Raw genomic sequence first — 13,620 nt, forward strand, 5'->3', positions numbered from 1 at the left:
TCCATTGATCAGTGGCTATAAAACTACACTGTATTGGCACTACAAGCGAAGGAATCTCAGGTTCTTTTGTTAATTCAAAACCCAGACATGTTTATGCCCTCTATCTTACAAAATGTAGTTTAAGTTTAAACCACAGTCCCCCTATCATAGAGGGACTGTGTTTAAACCTAAGGTTTAATATGATACTATCAATATTTATGCATGGTGCCGAAGTTTGTGGTCTGGAATGAGCCCAATATCAATAGTGTTTTTGAGTGTCTAACAGATCACAAATTTGAAATAGAAGTAATCCAGAAAAATGCCATATCCTAATTTCTTGAATTGCTCAACAACTCAAAATGATGTACTCTTACAGCGTTTAGCTATAAAAATCATGTAATTAAATTTGTAAATAAATTAATTAAAATGATTAGTTTTTACCGTTGTGAACCGAAAATACCGTTTTGTGACTGAAAAAAATAATAGAAATTTTCTTATCTAGTTTAATTAATTGATCTTGTTCAGTATGAAGCCGGGGTATCTGACCAACCCCTAATCGAAGGGGAATTGACAATATATAATGATGTGGGAAACATGACGCACGCTCCAATTCGACAGTATTGCAAACATGTTTTCATTGCTGCATTTTTTCGTAGTTTTAGTATGAGGTCAGAGTAATAAGGTAGCCGAAGGGATATGTTGTTGCGTTGGACTGACAGTTGATGGGTGTTCTAAACAATCGTTTAACCTGCTCTATATAATGTTATGTAGAACATGACGTGAACCTCGCTGCCAAACTGTTATCTGACGAAGGGCGTTTTGCCCTGTATAGACTCGCTTTTGCCTGAAGGTCGCTAAGCGTTCTGCGAGCTACTGATATGCAAATTAGATCATTCATTCACCTGTATTTCGAAAATCAGGGCGTCGTAAAAACTTTATCGCCACTTTCTTGGCATCTATTTTTTTTCTAAAACGTACATCAGTATACCAGAGTGTATCAACAATCACACTGCTGAAATGGGAGACACGTTTCCAGAAGTAGAGCTTGTGGAGGTACCCCGAAAAAATGAACCCATGTTACTTGAAGCAGAAGACGACTACGACAGCAAAAGGCCCCAGTGGGGAAACAAGGCCGAATTTATTCTGTCTTGTGTTGGTTTCGCCGTCGGTCTTGGTAATGTATGGAGATTCCCGTATCTATGTTACGCCAACGGTGGAGGTAGGTACATTTATGATAGAAGGATTATGTTCAAAGTTACCAAAAAAACGATTGAACATGAAAACATTTTCCCCTGTAGTGGAGGGACTTTCACACGTTCACCACTTAGGGTACGCTACGGTTACGCCTATATCACGTACTAGTAGTATACTATTATAACATTGGTATCACGGTACCTTTTCACTGTAATGTTATCATAATTGTTCGATTTTATTTTCATCCAACCCTAAAAATTATTAAAAAAAAAAATTACAACTATATTTTCGGAAATAGTAAACATGAATGATCAAATATTTCACAACAGGCAGGTTGATATCTACTTGCAACATACGTTTTTGGTAATTACTATGAATATCCCACCATTGCTACTTGTAATATAGCCTGGTAGCAATAAGAGGGAGATAACCAATCTAACATTTCACAAGCTGCAGAAAATCACCAAGAAAAAAGTGTGTACAAATGTTAAGTGATTGGTCAACTTTAGAAAATTAACATAGGAATTCTGTAAATCGGTGGCAATTGGTATTTTGCCCCAGTTTTTATCAGCCTACTAGTTTAAAACAAGTTGACTGTCTTTTGATCTTACAGTGTAAGATTCTTACTTTGTATAAAGGTGTTCTCAAATAGATATAACAATGGGTGTTTTATGTTGTAGAGAATGTTTTCATCACAGAAGGTGAATTTGTTGTAGTCGTTATGCAAGCATTTGAAAGCTGGTATCGACACGCTGCTACCAGTACAGACTAGGAGACACCAAGACACCTCGGTTCAAGGTGTTCAATCAATTGTTGATAATAATCTGGGCAGTTCCTTGCTCTAAGCTCTTGCATAGACTCGCCAATAAATTATATTTGATTTAAAAAAAGACTTGCACCCACTTTTTAATTGATATGTATTTATGCCAGTAGTATACTTGTGTTAAGTATCGAGTTTAAACATCGTTTTGTGACATGCTATATGTGGTCGCTAGAACAGTGAATTTTCATTGTATTCAATAAAATACACCCCCTTGTAAGAGTCACCTTTTGACTATCATGACTGAAGCTGTAGCTACTTATTTTTAGGTCATATATTCGTCTGTCTGGTGAAGGATGACGTTAGTTGGCTTCAATCCAGCGAAGTTCACAATGAATATCGGTATGCAAATGAAGCGATTTATCCAGGGTCACCAAATTTTTTAAAATAACATTCATACTGAATGTTAATGATTCATGACAGTTCATTTACATTACTTGAATGGAAAAAAAAACATAATGACCCAACGCCCATGTTTCTGCATTCTATTCAGCCACCAAAATAACAATTCTGTTTGGTCAATAGAGCATGACCTGACCTTGGTGTGATTGGTCAGCATCATAACTGGCTGCCCCTTCCACTCGTACACCCACAGTATATGATGTAGAAATCTAAATAATCCTTTGTTTTCAAAATCAACTATCGATAATTGATTAAGATTAATGAAATGAAACTGACAATGTTGTACATGTTTATATCAACTGAATTCTGAGTACACTACCGGTACAACTAAGCCGCCGGAAGGCCTTTTTGTCAATGAATAATAGTACAGAGCACGGTGGATCACAATAGCCTCGCATTCTTGCCTTATTGTCAAGCTTGTAATACAATTGCCACCATGAACACTCTGTACATTCTTTTTTATTAACAATGTTTGCCTATTAAGGTAGATCGAGGCATACTCATAATTTTGAGAAAGTTGTCATAAATTGCATGACAATGTTCATTGGTTTATTATGTACAATCAAGGAGCTGTTTTTCCATAATAACATGAAACAGAATATCAGGATGCTTTTAATTTAAGAGCCTATATTCTAACATTCCATTTCTAATGTTCTGTGTTCTTTATGTGTTTTCATATTCCATACTAATTATACATACTACTTGTACTTGTTGTGTCGTGTTCAAACTGAGAAAATCATATTTTATTTTCCGTTTGAAAGCATTCTAATCTCATTATCCGAACCATAGACCCGCTAAAAGACTTTTACAGGGTCTATGTCCGAACCTACTGCTTTGTATGTTAATTCAAGTGACATATTTTTTAGAACAATTCAATCGAAGACAATTACATGTTTTGACACTTTTCAAAACCCAGATATTTGAAATAATTGAAGATAACAAACAGTACCCCATCAATCACAATATGTGGTTTTTTTGACCCTATGTAACCAGTCCACAATTCGAGACAATTTATTGCAAAATGAATAAATTCTAAAATTAATTTATGTGTGGGCTTTAACTTTAAATGACAAAATACTGGCTATAAGAGAGTATAATAATATGAATAAAAATAGCCTTGAAGTTCAAAAGGTTTGAAATCTGCACAACGTATGGGAATAAATTACAGTGACATGAAAGTCATAAAAAAGACTGATTTATTAAAATATTATAAACATATTTAGATGTACGGATTCAAAATTTATGCCTATACATATCAAACACTAGTACAGGTACAAGCAGTAACATCCACCAGATATGCAACTATCCCTTGTATTATACTGCCCTCTAGTGGTAATGTAATAATAATAATAACTTTATTGACATTATTCATTTTGAATAGAACAAATGAAAAACAAAAAGAAGAGATGAAAATAATTATTCTGTTGACACTGGTTTAAAAAATGGCACTTTCGTTAATATAAACTGCCAGTTGTATATGTATGTTGCTCATAATATATATAAACTTTGCTTCGTTATCTATCATATTGAAATGATGATTTGAAGTTTGTGCTGATTCTTGATTCTTTTTGTTGTGGACAATCAATTAGAAAGTGAAATTCATCCTCAACTTTATTAGTACCACATCTTAAGAATATGATGAAAGGTTGCTGGATTTGGCTGTTTTCACTTAGTGAGAAACACTAAAACAATCTCAATTGTGAACAATCTGATTAAAATCTGATGTAGTGTATGGGCTTTAATTATTTTGGCTATAAACTTATTTTAATTTTATTTTTTTATTACTTTTGTTATTAATGCCTTTTTATTTTACTATGATTTTTTTTTAATTCCGCCCTACATACATCGATGTATGTAGGGCGAAATTAAAAAAATCACAAAAACAAAATCAAAGTAAAATAATAAAATAAAAGGGCATTAATAACAAAAGTAATATAAATAAAATTAAAATAAGTTTATAGCCAAAATAATTAAAGCCCGTACACTACATCAGATTTTAATCAGATTGAATTGTGAAGTACATATAATATAGACAGACTGAATAGACATGAATTTATTGCAGTATACAGATTGGTTAGGGGGCTTGAAATGTTACATCACTCAATCAATGGCCAAAATCCTGGCCCAATGGAACATTATAATGGTTACTTTAGTTACCTGTGTCTTACGTACTTGCCTTTCATAAGGATGCCAGTAACCAATGAAAGTTCATGAAAAGAACTCAGTGTTTTGCCTCTGTCTTCAGCAAGCATCACTCTGCTCATCATGCTACTATCTGGACATAAGTTTATTTGACTTGAACACTTGGTGGTGCTAAACCTATTCAACATTTGTTTGCCCCCTGGTTATTTAAAGCAGCACGGCAGCCGCAACACATCATGTTTCATAAGACTTAGTTTTTTTAATATAAATATTGATAAACAACATATCAAGTTAATGAATTCCATCTAAAAAGTGTTTCTTAACTTTAGTTTTTGCAGTACTGTTATTATATAGAACTCGATATAATGTAAATGTATATTTAAAAAAAAAAAGTAGTAAGGTTAACTTTTGGCCATTTTGTTTTCTAAAATCGTCAGGTTTTATTTTTATGTTCTTCCATTCCTTCCAAAATTCTGACAAAGGAAACCCTTAAAAAATGTTGTGACATACATGTTTTTAACTGACACAATAAACATAGAAATGGCATTAAAATCTATACAAGAGAAAAAGGTGTGTTTTTGAGAATTAGTTGAGTTTATAGACCTTTAAATGTGAAGAAAGCAGTTGCTTTAACTGCCTACCATTCAATAATGTTGATGGGGATATTAAAACACGCAACTTACAAAACATAATGGCACTAAAAAGTTGGATTTATGATGCATAATTTAGTTGTTATGTCTTGTGGAGGAAAGCACTGTACTGTTGCAGGTTGTAAAGTTAAGAGCATTCGTAGAGCTTTAGTGGTGTCTCAGGACTACATGTATTATGTAAAATATTTGTCTGAACTTGTACACTTTGTAGAAAAAAATATTTGTCATGAGTCTGCCTTGTTTTGAATTACTGTGTCCCAGAGCAGAAGTGAATTGTGAAGACACGGATATTGGATATAAGCATCAAAAAAAATTCAAAACACAAAAGGGAAGCTGAAATGATTGCCAGTGTTTGGAAAGCAGTTAAATTTGTATATACTAGTATTTCCCACAATTAACACAAATTCAGAACATAAAATATTTTGCATATATGATAGTCCAAGCCCCCTTCAAAACTCTATTGATGCCCTCAGAGTCCAGCTTGAAGAGATATTTTGGTGATTATTAATTGTTTGAACACCAAAGCATTTTAATCAATTAACCAAAAAAATTATAGAAAAATACAAAAACATGTACAAAATGTTGCACCAAACTTTGGCAGTGAAAGTGAAAACAAATTCAGATAAACCACCATCTCTATGGGATTACATGATGCATTCACATTTTCAAATCAGAGGAATTTGCATTTGCATGCTTATCAACATGGTTATGCATGTACCAACATTGGTAAAATTTGATCATAGGATTTTGACACATTAACATACTTTTTTCTGGTCACAATTACACTCAATAAATGTAAAAATTTGTAGTAAACTAACTTTGAAAACGAAAGCAATATTTTAGCTGACCTATTATTTTTTCAGTGTACATTAATAAAGTACAATAATAAAGTTATTTGTAAAATATCATAATTTTTCTTTTTCTTGTCCATCGCACGTTTCAGCATATATGTTTTGCGATTATTTGGTTTTGTGTTTCCACTGATCAGGTGGAGAGGGCAAGGGTCAAACAAAGTACAATAACTTAAGAAGAATAACACAAGTCCACAACAAACATTATTGTAATGTAATCTCAATAGGTTATAGAACTAGGCATATAATAATGGCTTAATACCTTTTAGTTTGACAAACCGTAACCAAGAATGCTTTCATGCTTACTTTGATATATAATTTCAGCTTTAGTCAAACTCTTGTATAATGCCACAAACTCTTGCTTGCAGTAATCTAATTTTGCGCTGTATTGAATAATTGGCAAACTAAAAGATGAAGTTGATACTAAGCATTGATAGTTATTGTACGTCATCAGAGAAGAAATAGACCTTTATGATCAATCAAGAAGAAATAATCTGAAAGGAAAAAGACTTTTATCATCAATCACGAAGAAAGGTTTAGAAAACCCAAATTATCTAGGTCAAAGGTCAAATAAGTTCTCCAGGCTATTATTACATGTATTGAATGAAATAGACGGAATACCTATCATACTAAAAATAAATAGGATTCCCTTCCGGTTCCCTTATGTTCGTATATATTTTCACCATCAACATTTGTGTAATTATTTTATCATATTGAAGGTATTACAAACATGCCCAAGGTTAATTTTATCTCAAAATCAAAAATAGATTATTTTATTTATTTATTTATTTATTTATTTATTTATTTATTTATTTATTTATTTATTTATTTATTTATTTATTTATTTATTTATTTATTTATTTATTTATTTATTTATTTATTTATTTATTTATTTATTTATTTATTTATTTATTTATTTATTTATTTATTTATTTATTTATTTATTTATTTATTTATTTATTTATTTATTTATTTATTTATTTATTTATTTATTTATTTATTTATTTATTTATTTATTTATTTATTTATTTATTTATTTATTTATTTATTTATTTATTTATTTATTTATTTATTTATTTATTTATTTATTTATTTATTTATTTATTTATTTATTTATTTATTTATTTATTTATTTATTTATTTATTTATTTATTTATTTATTTATTTATTTATTTATTTATTTATTTATTTATTTATTTATTTATTTATTTATTTATTTATTTATTTATTTATTTATTTATTTATTTATTTATTTATTTATTTATTTATTTATTTATTTATTTATTTATTTATTTATTTATTTATTTATTTATTTATTTATTTATTTATTTATTTATTTATTTATTTATTTATTTATTTATTTGTTGCTACCCTTTCAAAGCATGGGCTCACTTTTACAGGAGCTGCACAATTAACACAAATTAACTATTATTTTCCCATTATCTTTTTTCGTATGCTAACCCGAGAGTACATAATCTTGCTCTGAATTTTAACTGTGCTCCTTCAAAGATATTTCTCACTTTTCAATCTAGTTTTTAATTTTCTATAATAATTAAGGCTTGATTTTAACTTCATATCTTCTCCCCACTTGGATTCATCAAAGTTCAGAACAAAGTCACTATGTTGCAATTAAAATATGCATTCCATGAGATATTGAGATATATACAACTCTTGTAAAATTAAAACTGATTGTTTAAACAAAATATGATGCTGTGTTATTTTAATATTTATGACATTTTAGCCCATCACATACTACTGTATTAGTATTGCAGAATCCCCCTATACCAAATTAAAATCATCTCAATCTGTTTGTAATTCAAATTACAGAGTCTTGTGGGTATCATATCCAGAACTACAACAGCTGACAATGCAAATAAATATTTTGCATATTTTATTAAACTAGGTTGGTTTTATTAGTATAAATGTATAAACTCAGGCAATACAGATATATAGCTTTCTCAATTTTACAGAATCCACACTGATCAAATCTTATATCAGTTTTTATTGTCGTACAAATCACCAGTGAAAAAAGAGATATATTCAGGATTCAATTTTGATGATTGAATGATATAGGCTAGTTTGAGATGCGTAATAAGTTATAGTTATCTTTTATGTCTAGTGTTATCAATCACTGTCACAAATTGAATCCCTAAAGATTTTGCTTTATAGGTAAAAATATATTAAAGACATTAGTTTTCTTATTCAGACGTCTTATAATGAATGTCTTTATGCCTGCATACTGTGTTCATACTGGCTAATGTGCACATTATTAATTACCTTGTATGTCACATTAAAACCAATCAATTGATTTCTTTATTTTCACATGAGTGATATTTAAATCTGCATGTTGTTGTCAAAATCATGTATCTCACTGTGCCAAAAATGCATATTATTTTTTCTCAAAAACAAGACAAAAAAAGTCTACATTGTTTTGAATATTAAAGTTTGAACTGCCAGATTTTTAATTTCTAGTTGTCCCAATGCTGTTTGCTTGTACATAGTATGAACATCCTAACATTTTAACTTAAGTGTGTGCTTATTCGGTTTTAATATTATTTTCATTAAAATTTTAGTTCAACAGAATTAAGGCTATATCATGTTTTTTTCTTTAATTTCCATGAAATTGTACACTTGTGAGTAGAAATACTGTTTTGTACATTAAATACCATTGTATTTAGCCATGCAAGATTACTAAAAAATTAACCGTGCTTGGCAGACACAAACATTGACCTACATGCAGCTCGTCTTTGGTTGATACTTAACGTTCTTTTGGATGTATTATAAATCACATAATCATTCTGAATCTAAAAATCTATGAATCTATGTCCAAAACTGATTTATAAAAATTAATCTAGGGAGTCCTTATAATCAAATGTACTGCAGAACTTAGTATGTGTTATTGTTGTGGACTCCCTAAGTTCTTGCAAACTAAACAATCAACAAGTCATATTGATGCAAATGAATTCACACATATAAGTATATATTACAATGGAATACTTTATTTCTTACTTTTAATTTATTTAATTTGAAATGTTAAAGCACAAATTTAATGCAGCGAAAGAAGGTATGTTTCGTATGGAGTAATCTATACATTGCAAATATTAAAATCAATGAGTATGAATTGCGTGTCTTGACCTAATTTTCAGCATATATAAATTACAGCTAAAATAATCAATATAAACAATACCAGATTTAATATAAACCAGGTTTTTCTTGTAAAATATTGAAAACTCTAACCTAGCAACTATGACGGGGAAAACATTGTTTACTTTTTTACCTACCTCAGCCAATCCATAACCTGATAAGTATTTTGAAGATTATGAGAAACAGCCTTGTAGATTTTATAGGATTAGCTGAGATCAAGGTGTGGAAGAATTTTAAAAGAGGGCATGTAAAACATTTATTGTTGAATTTATTGTAAGGGTTGGGCTGGATTTGAATAATTAGGGATTTACAGGTGTACGTGTGAGAAAGGATGGCAGTTAATTGTACTGTAGTTGATTTTATATATTGTTTTTTAATAATTAGAAAATACAGTAATATCAATATTTTGATTGTTCTGTGACCAAAGTTACTGTGATGAAAATATTTTCATACTCTTGGAAATCAGAAAATATTTTTGCTATGTGATCATGTGACTTCCATGAAATTAATCAAATTGTAAAACTTTTCAGCAACTAATATTACAGGTTACAATTTACTTTGTTGTTGAGTGACCTTATATGACCTTCGTAAAACTGAGGTAAAAATTGTCCTTCATTCTGGCCTTCACGAATTACACATTTATGATGTTTACATCCCATTTCCTTTCCCGATTGAATTGCACGTATTTTGAAGGGATTCTGATTTTACTGTATTTATATATCTCTGTAGATTTCAGGCAATGTGTTGAATAAAGATAATCCACAAAGGCATCCTAATTTAATAATATTAATATATTGATCATTAATGGTTGAAAAAATAAAGGTTGTTGACCCCCCCCCTCCAATGAATCAGTGCGTGTTGCTTCATCAGTTTCGGACAAATAATTGATTTCAACAATATCTCAAACTTTACCTGTAACATCATACTCATACTCAAGACAATGTTGCTGAGCTTGAGAAATAATTATTGTCACAGTGATTTTGAGACTATGTCAAGCACAATGTAAGTTGAATTGTCAAAAGTTTGTAAGCATGTACACACCTGATGGTAACATAACTTGTTTGTAAGCATGTACACACCTGATGGTAACATAACTTGTTTGTAAGCATGTACACACCTGATGGTAACATAACTTGTTTGTAAGCATGTACACACTTGATGATAACATAACTTGTTTGTAAGCATGTACACACCTGATGGTAACATAACTTGTTTGTAAGCATGTACACACCTGATGGTAACATAACTTGTTTGTAAGCATGTACACACCTGATGGTAACATAACTTGTTTGTAAGCATGTACACACCTGATGGTAACATAACTTGTTTGTAAGCATGTACACACCTGATGGTAACATAACTTGTTTGTAAGCATGTACACACCTGATGGTAACATAACTTGTTTGTAAGCATGTACACACCTGATGGTAACATAACTTGTTTGTAAGCATGTACACACCTGATGGTAACATAACTTGTTTGTAAGCATGTACACACCTGATGGTAACATAACTTGTTTGTAAGCATGTACACACCTGATGGTAACATAACTTGTTTGTAAGCATGTACACACCTGATGGTAACATAACTTGTTTGTAAGCATGTACACACCTGATGATAACATAACTTGTTTGTAAGCATGTACACACCTGATGGTAACATAACTTGTTTGTAAGCATGTACACACCTGATGGTAACATAACTTGTTTGTAAGCATGTACACACCTGATGGTAACATAACTTGTTGTTTGCTGCTATTAACTGGTATTAAATATACATGTATGTATCTCTGTTAATGAAACTATACACATGTAATGTTCTTTCAGCAGATTACATGTTACTGCTGTTCAGTGAGTAAAATTTGTTATCACACAATAACCTGTTGATTGGCAAAAATGTAAACAAGTGATGTCATAGTGCGATAGCCTATAGGTACATAGTTGTTGTTTATAAATAGTTACAAATCTTAACAAGGATTTGTGGTACCCATTGTATATGTCATTCAGTTTTTAAGATATAACCGAAAAACAACATTTAATTTTGAAAAAAAAGTGTTGAAAGTTGTCTTTATCTAAGGTCATCGTTCTGGGAGATAATGAATAATACATGTAATATTTATTATCTCCACGGCTCTCATTGTACTAATGTTGGTAATGTTTTGTGATTCACTTAGGTCGAGGTTAAATGTCAAAGGTCAATATAAAGTCACCACACTCTTAAACAACCACTTAGCTAAAGTATCCTAAATCACAGAGGGAAAATATTTACATCAGTGTAATGAAATAGAGGCACGCATGTTCTATGTTTTTTCTCTAAGTATTGACAGTTTTTATTTTATTTTCAAAGTTATAATAATTATTTAATACTAATTCATGAATTACTGAGTTTTGTAAGTTATATGAATTAGGCAATTCGATTTGTGTATTCACTATAGTGAGAGTGAACACAACACCCCTTCATTAGAAATAGAATCTCCCATCACCTTGTGCTGTCAGTCTCCTGCACAAGTTAGAAATAACTGATATTGAGAACCAGGACCGTTGCATTCTGCCATCACTGCGTTGATTACTCTCTCTAAAGTATTGGATACAAATACATGATGCAAAGTGAATCTGTCAAAGAAAAGATGGATGTGAAGCCTCAACCAGAGAAACAGAAAATAATGAATGGGAATTACATAGAAGATTCCGAGATGGATGAAGGGCATGAGCGACCTGTTTGGGACCATAAAATAGAATTTATTCTGTCTTGTGTTGGTTTTGCTGTTGGTCTTGGCAATGTATGGCGATTTCCATATTTGTGTTACCGGAATGGAGGAGGTATAGTAGTCTGTTATCAGTTCTAATTAGTCTTCACTATTGAATAGTACCGTAATTATACTCACATATTTCCAACTCATTTTGCTGTTCAATGGTAAGACACATGTATGTTGTAAATCACTTGATGACACAAAATACACTGTACAGGACTGTGTGACTCCATGTGTGTTCCATGTTTGAATTTTCATCTGAAAGGTTTGTGCTTTAAATGAACAAAGCTGTCTAACGTGAACAATGTACAAAGTGTACTGAATGCTTTCTGCTTGTATAAACACTGACTCTAAAGTTAAACTGTGAGTTGAGAGACTAACAAGTATTCACTTAAACTTTTACAAGTATTAGATACTAGTACTTGTAATAAAAGTATTACTTTGAATAAAACTTTTGTTGTATCTTAAAATCCATATTTGTATGTTAGTTAACAACAAAAACAATATAATTCAAATCAGCCTAGTTCAACCTATTAGAACTGCATAAGAGTTGTCCTATCATCCATGTATTAACATAGGGAAAATTAATGAAACTGCAGTCCCCATGTTTAATTTTTTCAAAATGTTGTTTTAGACACTTTGTTTAATTACCTTGAGTTTGAAAAAGTTACAAATATTTGTTTACAGATCGAGTTTAACTTTTTCCCATAATTCACAATCTGTTATATAATGTTTTTCTCAAAAATTAGTTTTTTACCACATATGACCTTATATTTCAATAAGCAGTCTAAATATTAAAAAACTCGCCAAAGACTTTTCTGAAACTGTATTGTACAACATTAAGATGTGTGAGTAATTAAATAATTCCAAAACCACATATAAAGTTACCTTTGGCGAGGACATGTAAGAGAGGCCCTAAATGGTATTAATGAAATGATATCGTATTACTGGAGTTAAAGAAGTCTTGAAATGTAATCCTGGTTGTATCATGAGCTCAGAGAAGATGCTCAAGAATTTTTATTTTATCTTAAAGGTTGCTATGGTAACTTTCAAAAAAAGTGAGTGATGTTTTTCCCAGATGTATCTAAAAGAAATAAAAATTCTTATTTCTATTTCCTATTAATGTCAATAATACTAGGTTGGTTTGATAATTTAAAGTAGGAGGGTCGTCATCTGCACATGATGATAACAACACAAGCTAAAAATGCAAAGGCTCATGGGTAGACGATTGTTTGTAAACAATGACGCGCTATGGCCATCTGACGCATGTACAGGTGATGACACCCCTGCTTTAAACATATTTAGTATTTTATTTTCAGACAGTAACTACATTTTTGCACTAATATTTTCATTTCTTACCCCCTTTAACCATTTGTAGTAAATTGTTGTCACTTTTCTCAAAATAATCCCTCATTCCTATGTGTTATCCAAAATGTTGATCAGTACATATGGGAAACTATATATATAGTCCAAAATACTGGTACTTAAATGGTTTACTGAAATGTCTGCAGGAAAATACTATCGTGTTAAGCGTCTCTAACTTCAATGTTAGGTCTAGACACAATTTTAAACCACTTATTTCTGTTCATACGATATGCAAATTCTGATCAAACTTTGATGCTGTAATCTCAGCATCAGTCAGTAGACCTCCTGGGCATCAAATAGAGATATTTCCTGTTATCCAGCTTT

General features: G+C 30.8%; 1 protein-coding gene across 5 annotated transcripts in view; it reads left to right on the forward strand.

Annotated features, from left to right (window-relative positions):
• The first annotated feature begins 865 nt into the window (after nucleotides 1–865).
• LOC102807870 (sodium- and chloride-dependent GABA transporter 2) overlaps nucleotides 866–13,620 on the forward strand; it is a 39,386-nt gene continuing 26,631 nt past the window's right edge. For 3 of the 5 annotated variants that reach the window (XM_085497209.1, XM_085497211.1, XM_085497212.1), the window contains exon 1: nucleotides 11,700–12,001. In XM_085497209.1, the coding sequence (XP_085353335.1) occupies nucleotides 11,779–12,001 (223 nt within the window). In that variant the 5' untranslated portion in view covers nucleotides 11,700–11,778. Of the gene's footprint in view, nucleotides 1,199–11,699; nucleotides 12,002–13,620 lie in introns of those variants that run through there. The other 2 variants (XM_085497210.1, XM_085497213.1) reach the window with 1 other exon arrangement.

This window comes from Saccoglossus kowalevskii, chromosome 3 (genome assembly GCF_978046115.1).
Source record: "Saccoglossus kowalevskii chromosome 3, keSacKowa6.1, whole genome shotgun sequence".
NCBI lineage: Eukaryota > Metazoa > Hemichordata > Enteropneusta > Harrimaniidae > Saccoglossus > Saccoglossus kowalevskii.